The sequence below is a fragment of the Anoplophora glabripennis genome, unplaced genomic scaffold (assembly GCF_000390285.2).
Source record: "Anoplophora glabripennis isolate ALB-LARVAE unplaced genomic scaffold, Agla_2.0 scaffold137, whole genome shotgun sequence".
In the NCBI taxonomy this organism is placed as follows: Eukaryota; Metazoa; Arthropoda; class Insecta; order Coleoptera; family Cerambycidae; genus Anoplophora; species Anoplophora glabripennis.
Genome location: NW_019416282.1, coordinates 943,507 through 968,232, shown reverse-complemented (window position 1 = coordinate 968,232; position 24,726 = coordinate 943,507). Strand labels below are relative to the sequence as shown.

The 24,726-nt window shown below is 32.0% G+C and overlaps 1 protein-coding gene across 6 annotated transcripts in view; it reads right to left on the bottom strand.

Moving 5' to 3' along the window:
- LOC108904172 (serine/threonine-protein kinase mig-15) overlaps window positions 1-24,726 on the bottom strand; it is a 66,351-nt gene continuing 41,625 nt past the window's right edge. Inside the window, exons 7-17 of one of the 6 annotated variants that reach the window (XM_018706607.1) lie at window positions 24,260-24,353; window positions 23,265-23,285; window positions 19,791-20,074; window positions 19,437-19,596; window positions 17,071-17,811; window positions 12,453-12,566; window positions 7,620-7,857; window positions 7,310-7,530; window positions 3,478-3,795; window positions 3,287-3,421; window positions 1-356 (exon numbers count right to left, since the gene is read on the bottom strand). In XM_018706607.1, the coding sequence (XP_018562123.1) occupies window positions 108-356; window positions 3,287-3,421; window positions 3,478-3,795; window positions 7,310-7,530; window positions 7,620-7,857; window positions 12,453-12,566; window positions 17,071-17,811; window positions 19,437-19,596; window positions 19,791-20,074; window positions 23,265-23,285; window positions 24,260-24,353 (2,575 nt within the window). In that variant the 3' untranslated portion in view covers window positions 1-107. The remainder of the gene's footprint in view (window positions 357-3,286; window positions 3,422-3,477; window positions 3,796-7,309; window positions 7,531-7,619; window positions 7,858-12,452; window positions 12,567-17,070; window positions 17,812-19,436; window positions 19,597-19,790; window positions 20,075-23,264; window positions 23,286-24,259; window positions 24,354-24,726) is intronic. The other 5 variants (XM_018706611.1, XM_018706610.1, XM_018706613.1 and 2 more) reach the window with 5 other exon arrangements.

The window sequence follows — 24,726 nt, the reverse complement described above, 5'->3', positions numbered from 1 at the left end:
AAAATTAAACTGATTCCTCCACAACGGCTTGGCTGACCAAAAGAAATTTGTTCGAGAGAGTCATCCCTTACGTACGTGACATCGAACTGTTTTAAATTATTCCAACGTTACCAATTCGCCATGCCGGGTTTGTTGAGGGTCATGAAATAAATTTGACAAGAAGACCCACTCTTAGCACTAGAAAAGAAGACCTTGTCGTTTCGTTCGCACAAAAACTTTAACCTCTGAGCCTTTTTATGCATAAATACTCCGTCTAAATGTCCTGATTCCACCGAACGTATCTCTATGGCCTTATTACCCCAACCCATTATCTGGCCTGTGCCTATGTATGCTACCGATGTTGGCATTTCACCCCACTAGAAGAAAATAATTAACACAATGTAAACAAAAAAATATTACCATGTGTGTTAATGTTGGAAATAAGCGAATGTTTTAATTAAAAAGTTTTGACTGCTGACCAAACAGCACAATAGCATTATACAGCGTAATTAATTAAGGCCCGGTATTTTGAGTCTCGGTTAAACCTTGGTTAACTAATCACATAATTAGACTGAACATAATATACTGATTTATTTTAAAATAGTTTATTCACAGTCTAATCGCCTGATTAGTTAATCAAGTCTTAATCGAGACTCAAAGTACCGGGCCTAAGACCAGCAATAATTTAAAGGGAGGTCTATGATGTTCTAGACCAGGGGTCAACAACTGGCGGACCGCGGACCAGGTGCGGACCGCGGAAGGTAAAATACTGGACCGCCAAAAACTTTTTGAAAGTATAAAATTATTTAAATAAATTATTTAAAAAATGTTTTTTTTTTACGTTTGAGTGCCCGCCTTATAATTTTTTCTAGTATTTTACAATTGTGTGAGTGTTTTCAGTTCTTAATGGTTAGTAATCAGATTAAATTTAAGTCCAAATTAAAATAAAAAATTTGTAAGAAATATGAATTTTTTTTCTGGACCTCGTTAAAAATTTTCAAAAGTATCCGGACCCCACCTAAAATTACTTGCCGACCTCTGTTCTAGACCAACTATAAAATATCAAGTCCTGCATCTTAATTCCCAATACAATGCCTGTGAAATACTATTTGATAGCAGTCAGGTGATAGGATCACATAGCGACTCATCAAGCAAGTTTCCTTGTCATTCTCACTTGTTTCAACAAGTTAACATGTTAAATAAGATCGTGATATGAAAGAATAACAGTTGCAACTCTTACTCCTCATGAATGTCATGCTATATAGAATAGAGATGTGCCGCAGACATGTCAATTGGACATGTCCATCGGACATGTCGTGAAAAGTGGACATGTCCTGAGGACACTTTTCAAGATTGAAAAGTTCTATGTGCATATGCGGAATTATTTGTTGCATTCATAATTCTCGAAAAAAATTTTTGAGGTCGGTACATGTAAAATTAACGATATTTAGCCATTTTCTCGTAATTTTGTTGGTAATTGTTTAATAGAAACTGACATTTTAAAAATATAACCTCTTTTATATGTCCATATTTTATTATTTTTGGCAAAGTTAACGGTTAGTAAATAGTAACCAGTTGATTCTTAATTTAATATTTAATACACAAATAGTTTATAAATGAAGTATGACGCCAAAATCAAGTTTGTTTATATTTTTCTGAATTGAGTAAAAATCATTATAAATGTAACTTCTGCTTAAAAACAATTTTTAAGAATTCCAGTAGGATGGAAAAATAATTTCATATAATTTTAAGTTTTATATTAGACAAAAACGAGGCATTCTGATAAAAAATTAATCAAAAATATAATAAACAATAAATAACAATTAAAAAGACACATATTCATTAGAATAAACTGCTTTGTGTATCCTCAAGCAGTGACCTGTGAAAACATGATGTCACTCATAGGTACCTTATTAGATTCAAGGTCAAAAGTACTTTTCCCGACATGTCCGAACTTTTCATCGACATGTCCAATGGACATGTCCGTAACACACTTTTCCGAAAAGTGCCCACCTCTGATATAGAATAATGTAAGTGCGAATGAAGAGGGGTATTCACTTGAATTTTCGGGTAGACGTATACCAAACCCAGAAATGCTTTTACAAAATGTCTAAAGACATTGTGACTACATGATCAGCCCATGGAAGTACCACCGTACATTATGTGGCAATTGACGAAAAAATTCTACAACTATACTTCAGTGGCAAAATAGTAGGCAGTGACTCATTTTCAACATGTAGATCCTTTCTATGTGTAAGACAGGTAGGGAATGCAATTCTACAGACGTATTATTTTAGAGGGTTCCATATAATGTTAAATACAGAGTATAATTTTAAGTGGAGGTCAGTATTTTAGGGGTGTTTCCCTGAATACGAATCTCTTTAATCAAATAGGTAGTCAAGTTATAATTAGTTTTTTAAAATGCAGTTTAATTCTTGCGTAAGCCGCCACTGTAATATTCATGTATTACATATACATGAATTACAGGCAACCTACACTGCATGTGAAGGGAGATAGTGTAGGTCAAAGGTGACGAAGCGTAGGGGGTCAGTTGTTCGACATTTGGAAACAGTACATGTAATTGTGAATTTGAATGTTTTAATTTAAGTTTTTTCTTGCCACGTTTTTAACTTTCTTACATTATCACCACTCTTTAACGCATGACAGACTTTTGTTAAAAGAACTGTACATTTCCACGGCGCCACCTGCTGACGCATCCATATTTGGTGATCGAATTCTCTACGGAACACTATGCGAAATGAATGGCACATTATAATTTCCATACAGAGAATACACATAATTATTTTGTAACATTAGGAAATAGTAAAAATTGTGGTTTATATGTGATTCTACTACCTATTATTTTGACACTGGAGTATAGTAGAAAAAAATCCTTCGCTGGACATCCGAGAAATTGCCTGTCGGTTGAAGCTATCACAAAACATGATGTGGAGAATTTTATACGAAAATGACTCAACCATACAATTATCGTAGTGAACAAGTTCTACCTGGGTATTTTGTATTTCGCAAAAGAATTTTGTGATTGGACGTTGAAATGTATCAACAAGACAAGACACGAAAAAACGTAAAAACAGTAAAAAAAAACTGGAAAACGGCCAAAACAAAATTTGCATTTCAAAAATAGTCCAATTTTTTTTTTTGGGAATTTTAACGTATCTCCTAAACAAAGGTTTTAAAAGAGAATTTCTATAAAAAAATTTTTTTAAATTTGGACAAGGAAACAGCTTCATTTTTAATACTTTGTTACACCCACGTAATTTGAAACTTATGATAAACGATAACTTACCTGGAGCAACATATTCTTAGATATCCTACCATACGTGTTCACATATACACCTTCATTATCGTAACAAAGTAAGAGCTGCATTCCATTACTATTTGGTAAAGTAACTATACAGTGTGGACTAATTCCATTTTGTGTCTGTAAAAAACCAAAGGTACATTTACGGTAAAATTATGTAAACATGTATTACTGACGTGTTTGGGTAAGTAGATATCGTAAACGCTAGCCGAGTCCAAGTCAACGGCATGGAATCCATCACTGCTCCCATAGATCACCTTAAGTCTCGTGCCTTCCTCGACTGTCAAATCGACCAGGAGCGGGCGATATGTCAAATCACAGAACGACTTGAAAGCCATGAATTTGTGGTAGGGCTTGGGTGCCCACGCGTAAATTTCAATACTGTCTTTTAAGGCTATCACCAGGAACTTTATTCTCTCGTATTTTACTATCTTGAAGTGGACCGCCCCTTGAAGATCACCTACGTTTATCCATCCGTTTCTTCGTTCTACTTGCTGCAAGAAAAAACAAAAAGTAATATGAAGAAATTATGTTGAAAAATACGTAGAAATGTTCAGAAAATATATCCGGCCGGACCGGATAATCGAGGTTCTACTGTATATGGCTTTACCGTTTTTTAAATTATTCTCCATGAAGATCAATATACTTTTGCAAGTGCTTGAACCAATTTTCGAAGCCCTTTTTCATTTCGATTGAAGTACCTCCAAAACATGCTTCATCAACAGCTTCTTCAGGTGTCAGAAAATGTTAACCCCGTAACTTATTTATGATGTGGTAATAAAACAAAATCATTGGGTACTAAATCAAGGCTGTGCTGCGAGTAACTCATTAATTCGAGCTTTTTCTATGTTTTCGATTTAATTCCATTTTCTTGCCGAGACAAATTCTTCAAGTTACTGTAAACAACACAAATAATGCCTGTAAGTCAAAACGTTCCAAGTAACTACACTGAGAGAGTCAAACTTTACGATAGAGATGTTGGTTGTCAGTGATGGCAGCACTAGGATCGTCCATTCCCAAAATATAAAAGGCAACCCTCATAACACCCTCAGCTCAGTATTTATAATTCACCCTTAATGTTAAGACTTTATTGGAGCCCATGTTAAAAAGAAAGCAGAGGAACTAAATTACAAGGAAATGTAATAACTACTTGGTAGATGCTCAAATCTCTCAATTTACAACCAATTATTTCTGTATAAATATATTCTTAAACCAGTTTGTCATAAAGAGTTCAATCTAAGGTTGTGCCAGCAAAAGTTATAGGCAAATAATTCCGTATTTTTCAAACAAGGTACTAAAGAACATTGTTGAAGCTCCTCGGTACTTCATAAACAGTGGCTTTTATCGAGATCTTGAAATGTATACTGTTGACCAGATTATCCCCAAATCTGCAAAGTCAAGAACAACGACTACTACAACACATGAATGTCGACCAACAGACAGTCAGAAGCCTTACAAGAAGCCTAAAGAGGATGAAACAGTTGTACATAAACCACTAGAATATAAGAAACACTAATGAATAATGTCTAATGTCATACAACCAAAAGATGAAAAATCAAAATTTGTAACTGTGAGTCTTCTACAGAGAGATCGAGAATGATTGACCGGATTCTGAACGTACCCTGTCTCAATTGCTATCAAAACTGATTTCCGCTTGCTAAAATTACTTTTTTTCCCGTGCGATTTCATGGTGTTCTGTGGCGATTTTACAATTTGACGTTCTGTTCATTGGCGCACGGATTTTTTGGCTTGAATATTATTTTGTAGATTTTGTTGTTACCTGATATATTTTGCGACATTATAAAACAGTATTTTTCAATACTACAGTTAGAGTAGGTGGATATTATACGTGAGTAATTAATTTATTGCGTATGTTGTTCTCTAACCTAATCGGTTTTTTAATTTAGGTTAACATGGCATTTTCATTAGAACATGATAAATTTCTTCTGGAGGCCTATTTTCGTAGTGGACAAAACAATGGTAATGGTTGGAAATATTCGATGAATTCGTGTCATTTACAATTTCAAGAACAATTTCCAAATGATGAAATTGATTATGAAATTTTTTCGAGACACGTGAAGAGATTAGTGGAACGCTTCCATAACACTGGAAGTGTTTGTAGAGGAAAATCTCCAGGCAGAAAGTCTATTCTTACAGAGGAAGTCTTGGAAGATGTTGAAAACCGCTTACGAGCTAGTCCAACCAAATCACTACGTCGGTTATCTGCTCAAACAGGTACTTAATAACAAATATTTATTCTAAAATTTGTATCATTATTCCTAAATTGTTTATAGGAATATCATATGGATCATGCCATAAAGCAGTAAAGAAGTTGCATTTTCATCCTTATAAAGTTAGTGTTGTGCAGGAACTACTTCCGTTAGATTTTGGAAAACGTGTGCAATACTGTAATTGGTTTAACGAAAATCTGAATGACGACGATATTCTAGATCTAACATTTTTTTCTGATGAAGCGTGGTTTCATTTAAGTGGGTACGTAAACTCCCAAAATTATCGCTCTTGGAACACAGAAAACCCTAATATTTTGCGTGAAACAACTCTGCACCCTATTAAACTTGGTGTTTGGGTAGCTATGTCACGTAGAAGAATAATCGGACCATATTTTTTCCGTGAAAATGTAACTGGGCAGGTATATCGGCAGCAAATATTGTTACCATTTTTTGAGGAACTTCACGACGATGAAATCCATCATGGATACTTTCAGCAAGATGGCGCAACAGCTCACACCTCTAACGAAACTTTAGAGTTGATTAGAGAGTATTATGATGATCGAATAATTAGTCGAGATAGATGGCCACCACGTTCTCCTGACCTTACACCCCTAGACTATTATTTATTTGGTTTTTTAAAAAATTCAGTATTTGCTCAACGGTTACACACGATTGAAGAACTTCAAGAGGCAATTACAAACGAAATTAGGAGTATTACACAAAATGTTTTACAGAATGTATTTAATAATATGAAAAGAAGAATTAATACCTGCTTGAACAACAATGGACATCATATTGAACATTTATTGTAAAAATATAGATATTTTTATGGATTTTATGTAATTTTAAGGTAAAATATTCAATAAAATGTGAAAAAATTCCAATTACTCTGTTATTATATATTGCATGTAACTGTTGTTTATTGCTCTCGGTCATACAAACAATCCTACCATCTAACATAATCAAGCACTTCCAACTGCTTGCATTTGCTTGAAGCAAATTTTTTTAAGACACTTCCTGAATTTCGACAGCTAACTAAAATGTTCAGCATAAAATTTTGGGATGGATCGCTTGCGCTGGATATTCAAAAGTGTGAAAGCAGTAGCTGCAAAATAGTCGTCTTATAACCATACAGCAGTTTGCTTTGATGAAAAACAGCAGCTTGCAGCGTATCGCTGTATAGCTAAATCGTCTTAGATGCCAAGAATGTAGCCACAATAGTGCTTCTCTTTTAAAATTAACTCAAAACTTTTTAAAAATAAAATCGCTGAAGCACTTACAGTCGTTATTCAAAATTAGCTACATCAAACTTTGATTTAAACGTTTTTCTAATTGTAAATGAAATAAGAATTTTGGAAAAGTTAGGCTAAACTTACATTTGATTCTGTCATCCTCTTTAATAATAATAACAATAATAACATTTATTGGTCCATCAGTATTGCTTAATTTGTGAAATAACTTTGATTTTTGTTAAATAATTGATATTTTTTATTATGAATTTCTATTTTGACAGTAACCTAATTTATTTGACGTTTGAACGTAATTATTTGTTTGCCATTAAAATCGCTCAACCTGCGCTCATGATTCTAGTATTGGTATCAAAAACTGGTATGCCGCACATCAAAAATCAGTATGAGGCGGCACGGTCAATCATTCTCGATCACCCTGTAGAATCCTTGTATGTTATAAAATTGTAGCTGTATAAGAATTTTAATTTTTATACTAGTGAAATATCTGCATTCCATATTACATGTTAACATTCAAATGAAAAACTTACATCGCTCATGCCATCCGTCCGTAAAATTTTACTCTTGAGCCAGCTGAGATAGTACACTCGAACCCGATTCTTTTTGCCTGAGATCGTAACGAGAATGTTCTGCCCTTCAAGCACTTCCATCTGCTGGAACCGCCTTCTTGAAATTAATTGATACACCTTTCCTTGTCCGCTTCTATCTAATAGCATCAGTCCATGTTCAGTACCAATGAGAAGATTTACGCCTAAAAATAAAACACAAAATGTTATTTAAAATGTTTGAAACGCTTCCGAGAACGTATCAGAAACGTGAAGTGGTACAATTTAAGCTTACCCCATAAGGCAGCACATAAAATCTCACTGTTGAATCTCTTCTTGTATTTCCTAATTTCCGGAGTATCGGATGATATGTCATGTGACGTTGGAGTAACGTTAACGTTTACATGTGATTCTCTCCTTGACGGGGCGGAGCTGGCTCCGAATCCGAATGCAAGGAAGGAACGTTGTTTCTGTTGTAAGGCAAGAGCGTTAGCATGTAAGTTATGAGTAGTAGACGGAGGGGTACTGTGGAACTGGAAAAAGAGAATTGTATATTAGACACTGTATTAACCGCATTATCATTTAGAAAACAAGAGTACTACATCATTAGTTCGATAATATTGAAAATTAATGCTTCGAACCTACTAGTAAATTAGCTAATATATTTTACTTATATGAAATAGTAATAAATATAATAAAACATACAATAACATGCTTTAATAAGGCAAGCATTAATATTTTTCTAACTTGAGACAAAACACAAATGTTGCAGTAATGAACGTTTATGACAGACACTACAAAAATATTAATTTTAAAACATTTTAAATTTAAATATATAGTTTAGAAGGCATTTTTGGAATTACCTATGTCAACAAATTAATTTCAAAATACCTACAGATTTTTAGGCAGGTCTTTAATGTATCTGAACATGTACATAAAAAACTATTTTGTTAACATTACTATTTATAAAAAATAAGGAAGTAATCTATAAAACTTAAAACTTAAATATACAAAATTGACATTTCCTAAAATATATAAATGATAAACCTGTTTAAATTTAAGAGAAACATGACTCATTAAATTTCAGAGATGTGAATTTAAATTTGGAAGGTAATAATTAGTACCTACCGATATTAATTGGCAAAAAATAGAGTCCTTTGCACTTTTAAAAAAAAGTTTAGTGTAGCAATGATTTAACAAGAAAAATGAGTATAAAACCAACTTACGTTCATTATAAAAAGTAATCATATGACAATTTAGGAAAAAAAACACACTTCATGTCAAGGTGTGCAAACTACTAATGCGCTGTAAACATTCCCACATCTATATATAAAAACCACTGTACTTTCATTTGGGCACTATTCCAAATATTTAATGAATCAAAGTTTTGATAACGAGTCAAATATTTTTTCCTGTGAAAATCGTAAATAAACAAGCACAAGCAACAAGCACACAAATTAAAAAGTGTTAGTTAAAATGGATATGATAAAATTAGTCTTTCCCGTTAGTTTTCCAAAACCAAAACAAAAATAAACAAACAAAAAAAAATGAGTTATGAATAGTGATAAATAACTACCATTCCACCATGTATTGCTACAACTTGCAGCTGTCAATGTCTTCCTTGCCTGCTAATCGGTCTGCATTTTTTCCTATTCCACTTCATAATTAAAATAACATACGGTTTTAAGCAAGAAATGCAAAATAAATGTGAAAAATATATGCCAAAAATAAAAAGTGTATATATGTATTAATACTGCTTAGTTAAAATAGGATTTTCCACATTAAACTTTAAAGTGAAATAGAGTAAAATTTTACATAGTACGTATACTGTGTGGCACAAAAGATACGCGCTCTACTAATTTTTTTTATGCATTCTAGATGTACTTCCTGAAATAATTACGCTGATCCAGTTGATAATCCACAGTCTGCCACAATTTTTTAGGAGCAATTTTTCAGAAAACCATTAATATTTTTTGTTATCTGCCTTTGTAGTCTTTATCAGCATCACTTAAAATCCCAGTATTTTTCATCAGTTTATAATGCAAAATAATTTATTTAAACAAGCTTAAAGTTTCAAGTTTACCAAGTTTCCCTTTTTGTTTATAAATATAGGGGTCTTTGGAAATACCTGAAGATGGAAAATTTGTCAATTACTGACTAGTGATTATATTTTCCACAATTTTAATTAACCTCACAGGATAGGATAATTTTTCATTCCAATATCCCCTGAATTTTTAAACAAAAATAAAAATATAAATTTAAGATTTTAAGCCTGTATAAAAATATATTTTGCATTGTAAATTGATGAAATTTGAGCTTTTCTATGAAGATTGGTTTAACAAAAACCTAGCGATTTTTTGAAAAAGTGCTTCTAAAAAAATCGCAACAGGATGTGCCTTATTAAATTATCATAATTAGTTTAACAAGTACATTTCGAAGACCACCATGTGTAAAAAAAATTTATTCGAATCATGCCTTAAAAAAAAAGAAAAAAAAAATAGAGGTGTTTCCTAGTTTTCAATGCATTTTTTGTTATCAAAATACATTACTGAAATATCAGCAGTTCGGTTATTAAGTTTTAAGACTTAATTTATTGTGGCGAAGTGTGTGGCGCTATCTCAATATCAAAATCAAAATTTCATCAATATCAGTGTATCTACCACGATTTGTGTGAAACGAGTTTTTGATAGTTACCATGGAAATGCACATTGAACAGTGTACAACAATCAAGTTGTGTTTTAAAGCCAGTAAAGCAGCTATGGAAACATATGAACTGTTACAATTGGCATATAGTGATTAGTGTGTATCACGTCCGACTGTATCCCTATGGTTCGGGAGGATTCATGATGGCCGAGACAGCATGCACGATGATGAGGGCAAAACATCAAAGCTGTACGCACTGCACTGAAGTCTGATCGTCAATCAACCATCAGAATATTGGCAGACCATATAGATACACATTAATAAAGAAACCATCCGTCAAATAATTACTGAAGATTTGGGCAAAAAAAAAGGTTTGTGCCCACTTTGTTCTGCATTCTTAGATGACTCAACAGAAGGAAGAGCACGAATCACACAGAAATGACCTAAAATTGTTGGAAAAAATCGTAACCAGTGATGAATCATGGTGTGGTGGTGTATGACTCTGAGACCAAAAGATAGAGTGCTGAATCAATAAGCCAGGGGTCTTCAAGTCCGAAAAATCATGTATGAAAACCATGTTGGTAATTTTTTCTGACTACCAGGGCATAATCTTTAAGGAATTCATTCCAGCTGGGCAAACGGTCAATGTTGAGTTTTATGAAGGTATGTTCGATTGTTTGTTAAAGAGAATCGAGAAAGTCTAAAACTGTACATATTCCTGGACTGGTTTCTGTTACACGATAATGCGCCAGCCCATAATACTGTCATTATTCAATAATTCTTGGCCCAAAAAAAAATAAAACGTTATTGTTTTACCACCCACGATATTCGTTGGATTTGGCAGCGGCCGACTATTTTTTATTCCCAAAAATCAAATTACATTTAAAAGGGAGCCGAATGAGGTACTAAGACTTTGCTAACTCACTAGAACGATTGGCAGATTGTGCCCATCTGTATGTGTACATAGAATAAAATAAAAATATTTTTACGTTTATTTTCTGACCTCAGTATTAAAACTTAATAGCCACACCACGTAGAAAATACTTTTTTGAATATATTTTGATTACTTATCAATTATTTTATGACAAACTTTCCTCAAATTTTATTGAAAATCAATCTAAATATTTTTCTAAATCACATTAACAAATTTTGTAATTCCACCTTTGATTAAAACCATGATATTTATTAGTTATTATTTTGTTAGTAAAATGTTTATAGATTAGGATATTGGACATATAATTTTTAACATATGTATTTACTCAATTTTTTATAAAAAATTCTCATAATATTTAACACAGAATTATTTTACAATTCGTAGGTAATAAAATTTGTCTTCATACTTTTTTATAACCAAGTTCAGTAAAAGCACAAATTTTCAAAGATTTTGAGGAAAAAATAAGGAATCTATGTCCAAATTTTATTAATGATTTACAAACACTGACAATTTTGAATTATAAAACTATTTTATGCTTGTAGGTACATATTATATCAATAAATTATTAATAATTTAAAAGCATTAGGGATTCCACTTCTGTTTTAAAGAATATTTCAGAAAAAATGACCGACTGCAAGTGGACTATTAACTCTACATCAATACATAGTGAAGTCGACACTACATAGACAACATTGATATTCATACTTACATTTATGTTACACGTTGTTATGGACGTCACTCGTTAGGCAAAAACCAAAGAGAAAGACATTAAAATTAGTGACAAACACATTGGACATATACGAGTATATCAACTAACAAATTCTAATTTATAATGAAATTAATTGTGTTGTGTTGTCTAAGTCTCTCTATGTGACGTAAAATACTTGTCGAATAATAATAACACATTATTAAAAATGACAAAATACACACGAGTTATCGGATATAAAATTTTATAATAACTCATCACTTTAAAATCTTGATTTAACATAGCTACAGATAAAGCAAATGGGGTAAAAGCAGACGATATGTGTGTATTTTCGAGTAATTACGAAAAGCTTTTGGGTTTTGCAATATGCATGTTAGACACAGTAAGTAGCATTTTTTATACACTTCTTAGGTTAAAATCAAAACTAAAAACTGCGGAAATAACTTGAAAACCATTTTTTCATAAACATTTTTCAAGTTATCAGCTTTTAGCAAATATTGGTTTCGTAATATGTTAAAGCTTCAAAAAACAAACGAAATCGTTTTTCATGAGAGTAGTAGTACCTCATACGAGTATACCTTAAAAAAATTTTATTTTACCATCGCCATATAATATTAATGTAATTAATATTGGTCCAAAAATTAAAGCTATTATTTAATTATATTCTACATATTGTAGTTTTAGAAATAAAATCAGGTTTTCGCATTGTTGACTTACTAAAATAAAATGTTATAAATATTAGTAAATTTTTAGTAGTTATGGACATCGTTTTAAATATTATGACCTACACTTGATTGCTTTAACCATTGGACTTTGTAAAATTATTAATAAACGATCATACATACCTCTTCGTTTGTCGATTTATCTCGAGCTGATGGGGTACCAGGACTGCCACTGGCTTGACTAAGGAGGTCAGGTAAAACACTACTTTGTCGCGAGTGATCACTACTTCTCCCGTTCTATAAAAGTTTAAAAAATGTATTCCGGTATTATGAATGTACCACACATTTTCATTTTTACTATAATTATGAAACTAAAACATGTCTGAAAATAGATGTATAACCTTTGTAGATTTTACTAATTGAAGGCCCTGAAATGTTTGTAATTTTTTTTTTTTTTTAGTAGGACAATATATCTAACGTCTAATACCTAACTAATAATAATTTCAATTATTTGGATTAATATAGAAAAGCATATAAAATAGTATATGAATCTAAAAAACAAAACTGTTATCACAGAAGAAACACAGAAATGTAACAACTATTGGTATCTTATATATTTTTTCAAGTAATAACCTAAAAAATGCACCAGTATACTATTATAGAAATAAAATAATTTATTTAAAAAAGTATATTGCTAGTAGCGCAAATACAAGATAAACAAGAGTCACGAAAACACAAATTTTGGGGGTGAATCTAACATATTTTGTTATATCGGGTGTCGCAAAATTCACGCAAGATTTAAATTTTGTGCCATTTGTGGTGTTACCAACGAAAAAAAGGCAGCGTGACAGCTGACAGTTTAGTGTTAAAAATGGAGCGCTACACGAAAGAACAACTTGTATTCGTTGTTGAACAATATTGAAGGTTTAGCAGTTACAGCTCGCGATTTTCGTACAAAATATGGTCCGAATAGTGATTTAACTTCATCAACTGTGAAGAGATTAATTGAAAAATTCATGGAGACTGGATCAATTACTGATCTTAAACGCTCTGGCTGTCCTTCAACACAAAACATCGAAGCAGTTCGTAAGTGTTGTTGCAAGTCGAGGAACATCAATTCTCAGGAAAGATCGACCGAAGAACTGAAGCCTACCGACTACACGGAGCGAAAAGAGTTTGTTGAATGGATTATGAAACTAGTGGATACTTATTTTTTGAACAAAATCATCTTCAGCGATGAGGCTGGTCGTATAATTTCCCATTTTGGTGACAAGAATTGGCCACCCAGATCATGTGATTTAATGCCGTTGGACTTTTTTCTTTAGGGTTTTTTGATGTCTAAGGCTTATGCCAGCAAAACAAGCTCACGACCATCCATGCCTCGAAGGAAGAAATTGAGCGCTGATCAACGAAATTCAGCCGTATTTATGCAAAACGATCATGGAAAATTTCGACAAAAGAGTGCATAGGTCCAGCAAAGCCGTAGTGGCCATTTACCCGATATGCTATTCCGTACGTAACCCTATACTATACCTTTATAAATCACTAAAACATTTACAATTTTTAATTAAAAACCTGTGTTTTCTATCAAAATGACTTCTTTCATGAATTTTGGGACATCCTTTAGTTTTCAATGGTGTTTATTAAACAGTGACATTAAAATAAATGTTACTTTTATATTAACTGTTCCAAAAAATGTGTTCATATAAAAATACTTTCCGAGATTTTCTACCTAAACCTCAATTTTATCAAGGACTTATGTATAAAAAGTCAGTTTAGACATTTTCGTCCATTTTTAATTTGTAAAAATAAATTTTATGATGTACTTATTAATTTTTTAAATGATGATATTGCAGTTTCGACATTTCTTGACACAATTTTTGTGTACGCTCTATTATTTTTTAAATAAACACTAATGTTATCTTTTGTTAAGTCAGAATCATTAATTTTATCAAATTTCTAAAAATTTAAAATTTTCAGAACCCTGTAAGCACTGATTGGTAAAGATAAGAATTAGTCAGTGTTATAAACATAAATAAATTAAAAATGTTACTTTACTTCATAAAAAGTGGATTATTCAATTAAGTTCCCCAAGTTTTACATATTGTATTGCCATTTTTAGTTATAGAGGGGATACGAGCAAGTTACTGAATACTTTTAAGGAGGTTTATCTGACTTGGAATTGACGAACAAATATTCAGAAAAAAAATAATATAAGCTTATTAATATGAAGAAAATCCTCAAAAAAAATTATGACTAGTTTGGATACCTTAGAGACGAGATATTAATAAAATAAATTTTCATGATTTAGTACAGAGTCTTATGAGAATACAGATTGTTTTGGTCTTTCCACTTAGAATGTGCAACAATTAACGAACACTTTCCACAGCAACTTGTATAAATAGGAAACCGATATCTAAGGAATCATATGACAGCTCGTAGAAATCGATTAGGTACTTGTAAGATACAAAATTTATAATAATTCTCCTTCAAACTGCTGTCTTTGACAAACTTATCCTCCATGTGTGATAGCGGCAATGCGGCGGTTTTCGACGAAGAGTATTATTTGAAATTCGCAAGTGTGACATATGTTGTATATTTCAAGCTTAGGCATCCAAACAAAGCCAGCCAAGTGCAACGTTGCCAACTCTAAAGGCTTACTACTTTAGTCCCTAGCGAATGTACAGAAACTCTCGTTAGACTTTAGACGTACCTCTGTACCCAATAAACCTCCTTAATTGTATGTTACTGAAAGTAATGTTTTAGAATAACTTATTTTAGAAATAACAAGAAAAGTCCAATTTGTCACAATCCTTTTTTTTTAAAATAGACAGGTTTCAAGGTCAAACTTTTTCACGTCCTCAAAAAAAAGTTTGACCTCCAAACCAGTACTCTATTTTAAAAAAATAAAAGGATTGCGAGAAATTTGACTTTTCTTCTTGTTTCTAAAATAAGTTATAATGGAAAACTCACATTTATCAATTTTGAATTTAATGTTTTAGAATTTGTAACGATTTATAACGTCTTATAGTTACTAAATTTTTATTTGAAATTTCGAAACCCTAAGGGGGCCCAGTATTTTTGCACTGTTCACGTTTATCAGCTTTTCGGTTTATATAAATATTTTGTATCTGAAAAATAACAATAAAAAATACAACAGCCAATAAATAAAGTTCTGTTTCCTATATCGTTTCTATGAAGAAATTCTGATAAAAATTTGTTTATCTAATTTCTTTAAAATTTTTAAAATGTGTATTTTTGTCAGCCGTCATAATTGTATTATTATGCAAAAACGACAAAAGAAATCTTATCTAGATTTCTTTTTTAAAATAAACAATACATGAATAAAAAAATTAAAAACACATCTGAAAAGTAGAGAAAATAGGATATTTTAAAATTTAGATAGTGCAAACATGCTCAAAATATCAAAGTAATAAAGAAAGAACATTATAGAGTTTAGTTGAATTCTAATATTTTTAATTAAACTTTTCTAGTACCATCATCATTTTTGGTCACTGCAATTAATTATCATAAAAAAAAACTTTAAACACAATTATATATTAAAAATATATTGTATTTATAATTTCTTTAATGATTTTAATTTTGTGGTGGTAAAGATACATGATTTCCCTAAGGAACTAATTATGTATAAAATACCGAATAGTTGTGTTTCCAATCAAGGAAAATTCAACTTAAAAAGAAATATCTGAACAAACAGCATCTGTTACAAATGTCTAGCTCTAGTAAAATTCTAAGGCACACAAAAATGAAAAACAAACACATGAACACGGCACAATACTCAAGACAGGTAAATACTCAAAAGATGGCAGCAGCACCGCAGCCAGTCTGACATCTATCTTCATGCTCATCGTAGATTTCGAGACATGCTGAGGAATTTGAACATTCTGATTAACGTTGAAATTGCCGAAGTCCAATATGTCTTCATTAATTATTTTGCAGATGACAAAATGAGTTAAAATTTTGTTAATACAAAGCACTAGGGAAAATCACTTTCTCAAAGGAAGTCGAGTTATTTTTTTTGTTGTAATTGTTATAAAAATCGCATGCAGTTTTAGTAGAAGCGTGTTGTGGAAAACTGAGATTGATTAAAAGAACATACTAAAACTGAATACTGATGTTATTTATGTACAGTATTGGGGAGAACAAAGCACCCATGAACCTCCAAAGTGAAACCAAAACCATGAAAATAAAGTGAATTAAATTTAGCATCGTTTAGCAGCATTGTCTCAAAAAGGATTTTCTAACGGCATGAAAAATTTCTGTCCTAAATACAAATCTATGCGAGGAGTTCCAAAAAAAAGCACAATTTTTATGAAATGGGATTAATGGCTTAATATAAAAAGCAATGGAATAAATTTAGCAAAAAAAATTAAAATAAAATTTTTCTAACAGGAAAAAGTAAAAACGGCAAAACTTTTATCATTTTTTGGAACTCCATTATTCTGATATAAACTTATTGGTTTATTTTAGTTAAGAAAACAATATATAAACCTTAATAAATATTAAAAACTTGGTTTCTTAACTAAAACTCCAATTGATTATAAATCTATCTAATCTACTCTATATAACCATAAATAGAAAATAGAAATATTCCATCACCAAAGCACGATACTGCTTTATTGTTAAAGCTTATCAAAGTTTTATATCAAATCGAAATGAAGTCAGTATTCAGTACATAAAATATCAACTAATTCAATCTAAAATTAGTCTCAAAAATGTATATACACTTTTTAGAAATTAATAAGCACCCGAAAAACAAACCAAATAAACCTAAAATTACCTGTATGAAAGAAAACTCATCCCCAACAGTTAAATTCGATCCTGTGGATGTATTCGAGATATTCGAGAGGTTGAGGGAGTTTATTTCGATCGGTTTCGAGCTCCGTCTCCTTATATTTTCGGCCTCCTTTGCAAACTGAGACTCCACTTCCCTACGGCGTGCCTCTAAGCTTTCTCTGATGCTTCTCCTAGCTTCAGAATGTCTCAACACAATATCAGATTCAGTTTTCTCACGTCGGGGTCTAATAATACTGTTCAGAATGCTGTTTTCTTTTTTATCATTTACGACTCCGTAGTTACGATTCACATCGTTCTTACTAGGAGTCGATGTAATCAGAGAATCGGTTTTCTTTACATATTCAGTTAAGACTGGTTCACCGGTGGTTTTTCTAGACATTCCTACATCAGACCCCCGACGATTATTAAAAATACCGCTAGATCTAGCATTTTTATCGATATACACAGCAGAATGTCGAGCACTCATGGGGAAGAAATCCGAATTTTCTCTTCGGAAACCGCGGAAAAACGGATTCGATATTTTTGAATCGCTCTCCATTCTGCGATGGCCTTGTTTTTTGTCTCTTTCTTCCTTTTTGGTGTCTGAACTATTTGATGGCGAGGAGGAAGATTCTGTGTTTGTTTTTTTAGGGAAGAACTTGTCAAAGTCCCAGTCTTTTAGCAACGTGGCTTCATCTATGTCTTCGACGTTTTGACTTTTGTTGCCATGACTAACTGCAGACTGCTGCCATTTTTTGAACATAAAAATATTTACAAATACAAAGTGGACAGAGTATTCTGTTTGATGTCTTTGCACGAAACATTTCGAAGAAATAATCGTACAATTTGTACAAAACCGAATCAATATCAAATGTATCTTTTCTCAACATAATTTTTAGAATTTAGTTACTTCAGTTATTGAAATCACTAAAATAGACTAGTGAGTTCAATATTATACAGAGTGGCACAAAAGTATGGAAACCCCTGAATAACTCGTCAGGAGTGCATTTTCTTGAAAAATGATAATACAAAAGTTTTAGGATTTTTCCCTGGCTATTCAATGGCGTCCTTGTATTCGACCTTGACCTTCAAGGACATTTCAAGGTCAAAATTGATTTTGCAAATGAAAACCCCTATTTTTTATTGCGGATTTGGAAACAGCAGGAAATTTTAAGTCCAAATATAGTCTTGACCATGACTTTGACAATGACCTTCAAGGTCAAATGTGGGTCGACTTCTAAAAGTCCTGGTACGGCAGAACTTTCGAAGAATGCATTTTGGGAAAAAATGTTTCAGACAAAAGTGTAAGGATTTTTCCATGGCTATCTGATGGTGACCTTGGATTTGACCTTGACTGTGACCTTCAAGATGATTTAAAGGTCAAGTTGAGTTTTTTAAATGGGAATCCCTATTTTTTATTGCGGATTTGGAAAGAGCAAGGTCATTGTCAGTCATGGTCAAGACCAAATTTGGATGTAAAATTTCCTGCTCTTTCCAAATCCGCAATAAAAAATAGGGGTTCCCATTGGAAAAACAATTTTGACCTTGAAATGACTTCGAATGTCAAGGTCAAGGTCGAATAGAAGGGCGCCATTGAATAGCTAGGGAAAAATCCTAGAACTTTTGTATCTATCATTTTTCAAGAAAATGCACTCTTGACGAGTTATTCAGGGGTTCAGGGGTTTCCATACTTTTGTGCCACCCTGTATAAGATGTTACTTAAAAATCACAAACTCTTTGAAAAGAAGGGGCTTGTGTAATTTAGTGCCTCTTTCAAGACATTCAGCTGAAATTTTGCACAGTATTTTATTTCAAGTTGGCACATTTTTCGTGTAATTTTGATTTAAAAAATCGAAGCACGATTAGAGGAAAATAGATTGTAATAGCCATTACAAGTCTGTGCAAAATTTCAACTACTCGTACATTATATTAAAAGATAGCCGAGTTATTAATATATTTATTTTAATTTTGACCCTCACCACCTTGAGAAAAAAGAACTCAAAGTAAAAAATAGCATGGAAAAGCCCTGTTCTGTTCACTCAAAGAATCTGGTTAACAGCAAGCTTGATTTTTTGTAACACCCATATTTCATAAAAATTATGAAAAATAAATGTAACAGAAACATTGATTGAAAAAATTAACAAGCGAAACGGTAAAAAAAACCTACCGAATAAGAAAAAATTAAAATTTATGTTAGCCAGTAATTTTCTGTGACAAATAAAATTAAAACATAATTTTGTGCTGTATTTACAAATATATACAGTGGCCCAAATAAACTAATATTAGACATCAAAGTAAATCCTGCCCAGTGCAAAAAGAAAAATAAAAATATTTACACGAAATAAAAGCACAAACAGAAAATGCACGTACCTTCCTAAGAACCAAAGTTCTGTCGCCTTGAGATTCGTCGTCGTCTGGTGTAGGAGGTAAAGGTCTATTGGGAGCACTACCGGAACTAGAACCAGATCCCGCCGTGGCACCAGGACTCGATACACTCGCCGTGCCTTCAGGGACTACTCCCAGTCCGGCTCTATAAGAAAATTCGGGACTAACAAAACAAAAACGAAAACAAAAAACAAATGGGCAACGTAAAGAGAAATGAAATGGGGAGAAATGAAATGAATTGAAATTAGTAATGTAAAAAATAATAGAAAGAATGAAGGAATATTTTATTAGTAGACGGTTTATTGCAATTCTATCTAAATCTGGTACTTGTACACTTACAGTGGTTTTGGAGGGTCACTAGCCAACAAAGTTCCATCGTTCCTCACTCGTCCGTTGTCTTCAGGTTCTGAGTCACTTTCGCTATCCACGAGGGTGTCAATGTTGTTACCTCCAATGGCCTGGTTGCTAGGTGTGTGATTAGTAGCCGAGCTGGGAGTAGATACATTATTGTTAGCCGCAGACTGTGCCTGCTTGTTATTCCTGTTGTTTCTAGGAGGTGCTTCGGGTTGGTTAGTTTGCTGAACGCCGAGTTCGTTTAAGTGTGCTGCTAACGCGTCTAATTCCTATAACACAGGGACATTCATCAAAAAGATTCATAAAATACGGTCCTCAATATTATGATTTTTCTTTGTCACGTTCTAATGTAGATATAATTCTTTACAAGTTTTAGACTGCAAATTAAATTTCTTGTAGATTAAATTCATCATTTTGCAAATCGAAGTACGATCTTTTACAATCATATTTACCTTTCTGTAAAGTAAATTACGTCAACAAGCGAAAAAGAGGCTGTTTTTACACTTAAATATTATATCAAATTTTATGTATTTCCTTTTGAAAAATGCTTAGTAAATGAAGACCCAAGTGATTTCCCCAGCAAAGTTGTGAACAATTTTTTTTAAACAATAAAAACTTTTTTATAATATCTCGAAAAATAATGATGGAATCGTCTTACTCTCAATAAGACTTTTATAGAGAATAAGAAAACCTATAAAATGGTTTTTTGTGCGACCCGATCGGTTCATTTTTGACAGAGAAGATCCAGAAAAACCTCTAAAATAGACCTTTTTTCAAAAATTCATAACGTCAAATTTGAAGGTGGAAAAACAATCTTGCGGAAAATGACACATAATATGTAGTTTAATCGTGGGCAAGATGGTTTCTGTCCAATGCATAGTTTTTGTACAATTGCATTATAAACGAATTAGGGTCTTTTTTGCAAGTGCAAGTGCAAGTGTGTGATTTATCAAAAATGGTCCGATTTAAATTCTGAAAATGGCACCTGAAGGTAGACGACAAAATCTCCAATTTGTATATCTCGGATTTTCGCCTGGGTGATAGGAAATATGCTAAAAATGCCCTTGAAAGTCGCCCGAAACGATCGAAAGTATGCTCGAGCCAGAGTCAAGTAGTGGTAGTGAGAGAAGCAGCGAGCGGAGGACTCTGGCTCAAGCGTAGTTTCGATCGTTTTGGGCGACCCGAAACCCCGAAATTATTCACGACTTTGCTGGGGAAATCACTTGGGTCTTCATTCACTAAGTATTTTTCAAAAGGTAATACCTGAAATTTGCTGTAATATTCAAGAGTGGCAAAAAATCTCTATTGGTTGGCCTAATTCAAAATTTTACAAATTAAATTCAACTTTTAGGACTAAATTAAGTATACACTTTCAAGTACATAATAAAAATGTACATAGTTTCAATTACATACTTGAAACAATCATCTTTCACCATGTGTTTCAATAGATTTTTTCAAATCCAATTCGTCTAACTTTTGTAAACCCTACAATGAATGCTAAAATGTTTTTGTGAAATCGTGACAGTAATGTTAGTATGAAATTTTCTCGTTCGTATAAGAACGATATTTTATGGAAATACTATAGACAATGTATACCAATTTTTTTTCCATACACTGCTTTTGTCATTCTATACGCTCCTGTATCATAAATTGTACCAATTGGATTAATAAGAATTCTAGGACCAGATTTTTGAAATGTATTTGTTTCATTCTCTTCTAAGTATTCACCTAAGTTTGCACTGTTTCCGAAATTCATGCTCGCCATGTTTCATTCCAATACGAACCTGCCTTAAGGAGGTTTATATGATATGGAATTGCCAAACAAATATTCATAAAACAATTAATAATGCGCAACAATTAACGAACAGCAACTTGTATAAATAGGAAACCGATATCTAAGAAACCGTATGACAGCTCGTAGAAATCGATTAGATACTTGTAAGATACATAATTTATAATAATTCTCCTTCAAACTGCTGTCGTTGACTAACTTAACCACATGCGTTACGGTTTTCGACATAACGTATTATTTGAAATTCACAGGTGTGACGTATGATGTATATTTCAGAATGATTGAACGCAAGCGAGCAAATGCTGAGCCGAGCGTTAGCCAAGTGCAACGTTGCCAAATCTAAAGGCTTACTACTTTAGTCACTAGCGAATCTACAGAAACTTTCATTTGACTTTAAACGTACCCGATAAACCTCCTTAAAGCAGTCAGCAAATGGAGATGGACTAACAAAATTCGTATGTTACGCTCATTCCTTTAGCTTGATACAATTGGCCCAACATTTCCCTTCCTTATTAAATAAGAAAGGTGCTGAACCAATCACATTAGGCTATTTTGAATAAGCTGAACATCAGCTGTGTTGTTTCATCTTTATTAGACGGACTTTTGGTAAACTCATTAAAAAACCAATTGGAACAAATGGTGAAGGATTGGTTGTTTTATATACAGGGTGTTCTTTAATGATATGTAAATATTTGAGGGTGTGATTCTATATGGAAAATTAATGATAGTTTGCTTTATAAACTTTGGTCCAAAAATGTTGTGATGTGAAAATACGGGGTGTTAAAATTTTAGGAAAAAGAAGGAAATTAATTAATATTTTCGAAACCGCTTGAGATATTTCAGTGGTAATTTAGTACATACTGATAGTTAATAAAGGCACATGTTTTTCAATACAAATATAACTTGTAACTCTTAACAGTGCCGTTTTGAAAAAAATTATACGCCAATGAATTTTCCCAAATAAAATTAATTTTGAAATCCCTGTTCAATTCGAAAAATAATAGTTCTCTTGAGTTTTTGTCTTGCAATGTGCCGTTTTTGATTATTGGCACAAGTGATTTTTTTAGCTGTGTGGAGATAGCATTTTATTTTTGGTCCGTCACTTTTATACGTTATGTAAGTGCATATTTGTATTAGTTCTTTATTTTTGTGTTTAAAGGACCCCGCGCTTATCCTTATGGAAAACCGTCCTGGTCGAATGGTACGAAACTTTGCCGAATGATAGTCCTCAATGTGTCGATCACAAAAGTCCATGAAACCTAAGTCTGAAAAACTACTGTTCTGAAGCTACAGCCTTCTGAAGTTATCAAATCCACGTGCTCGATGACCAAGTCAATTTGAATCAACTCAATTAAAAAGGTTTAATTTGATTTGTAAAAAGTTGAATTTTAGGCGCAGTAATTTATCAGAAATCCCAAAAAAATTAATATATATGTATTTGTTAATTTTTTTAATATTTAAGCATTAAACTGTGTTAAAATTAAACTCTTAAGTAACACAAATTTGCAAAGAGTTTTACTTGGAAAACTTATTTAATTTCTCTAATATATGTATTATGTGTTTTAATTTTCCTATTATTCATACAAACAAAATGTTAACAGTATGAGTAAGAAAAGACAGTTAAAACATAAAATGGGTGATAAAAGTGAACACAAATGAAAACCTACCTCAGGTTTACGTGCAGCAGCCTGTAGTGAGAGGTGAAACATGGACATGAAATAAACAGAAGAGCTAAATTAGATGGAAAGCAGTGCTACAAAAAAATATACAAAAAAAGCATAATGTTAATTAAACTAATGCTGACAAAATTAAATTATAAAATTTACAACACAAACATTAAAGTTCAATTAACTTGTGAATTATTTACAAGTTTTTTTATGTTAAATATGTTTGTACATCCAAATCTACAGTAATTATTTAGTCACAGTGTGCAAAGTTACCTCACAAAATTAATAATTATATTGCAATTATTTACAAAATAGTATGTTTTATATTATTGATAATTTTCAATGTACTTTTTTTTGTTCTTTATAATAATTCCTTAGCAGTGACTCATTTGACTTAACACTACGTACCTACTCAAATAGACAAAAAATATTTGTTCAGCTTTAAATAGTCTAAATTCACATATTGTCAAATTTACAAATATTTGCTCATTATAAGGTCTTAAATTAATCATTTAATGAGAGACAAAAAAACATCTGTAAACAAAGATTATTGGCTTGGCCATAAATGATCACATTTAAAATGATTACTAGTGTACATAATAATAAAAAATTAATGGAACTTCAAATATGTACAAAATGGAACATTCACTAAATAAATTGTGTTGTTAGTTGTGTCAATCTATAAAGATTATTTCTATTTACATAACATTGTCCTCCAGTGTAATATTTTTGTGTTGAATGCATATTAAAGGAAAATCATTCAAGCATCATTATAATACATTTAAGTTGCAGGAACAGTAAATACTTTATATTTTTTCAGTTGATTTTGTATGTTAAGAAAAACATTAAAAAACACTTTCCGAATTTTAACCTAGGCAACCTAAGAAAAATTGTGAGAAATATCCAAGGAGGATAAAATTCCCAAAATCGATAGAGTTAGCAGTTCTATACAAGTAACATTTAATAAAAAAATAAATAAATAGATGTGTACGTACCATAGGTTTGAACTGATGCTGTGAGTTCCTTTGTGGTTGTTGTTGTTGAGATCTGGAAGCGGCAAAATTATTATCGGGTGGCGGTGGCAGTGGTCTGGAAATGAGTATTTTAATGGATTTTTTTCAATTTTTTTGTGAAAACCCAAATTAGACACAGTGCTGTTATTTCCTTTTTCAAATTCCAGTTTATACAAGATGTTTTATCCAGAATGGAATACAGCTTGACGGTAGATTTCTGAGGTTAAAATAGGGTGATTACACAACCATTGCATTTTTCAATCTTTAGGATGTCACAATTTAAAAAAGAAATTGAATTTCCATAATCAATTCACCAATCAAGGTAAAAATTAAAAGTTTTTTTTAAGGCAAGTATTTCAAAAATGGCACTCACTAGTAGAGTACCTAAATCATGAAATTTTCAGATTATCTGGTGATATCCCTTTAAAAATATTGCTAACATTTAAATT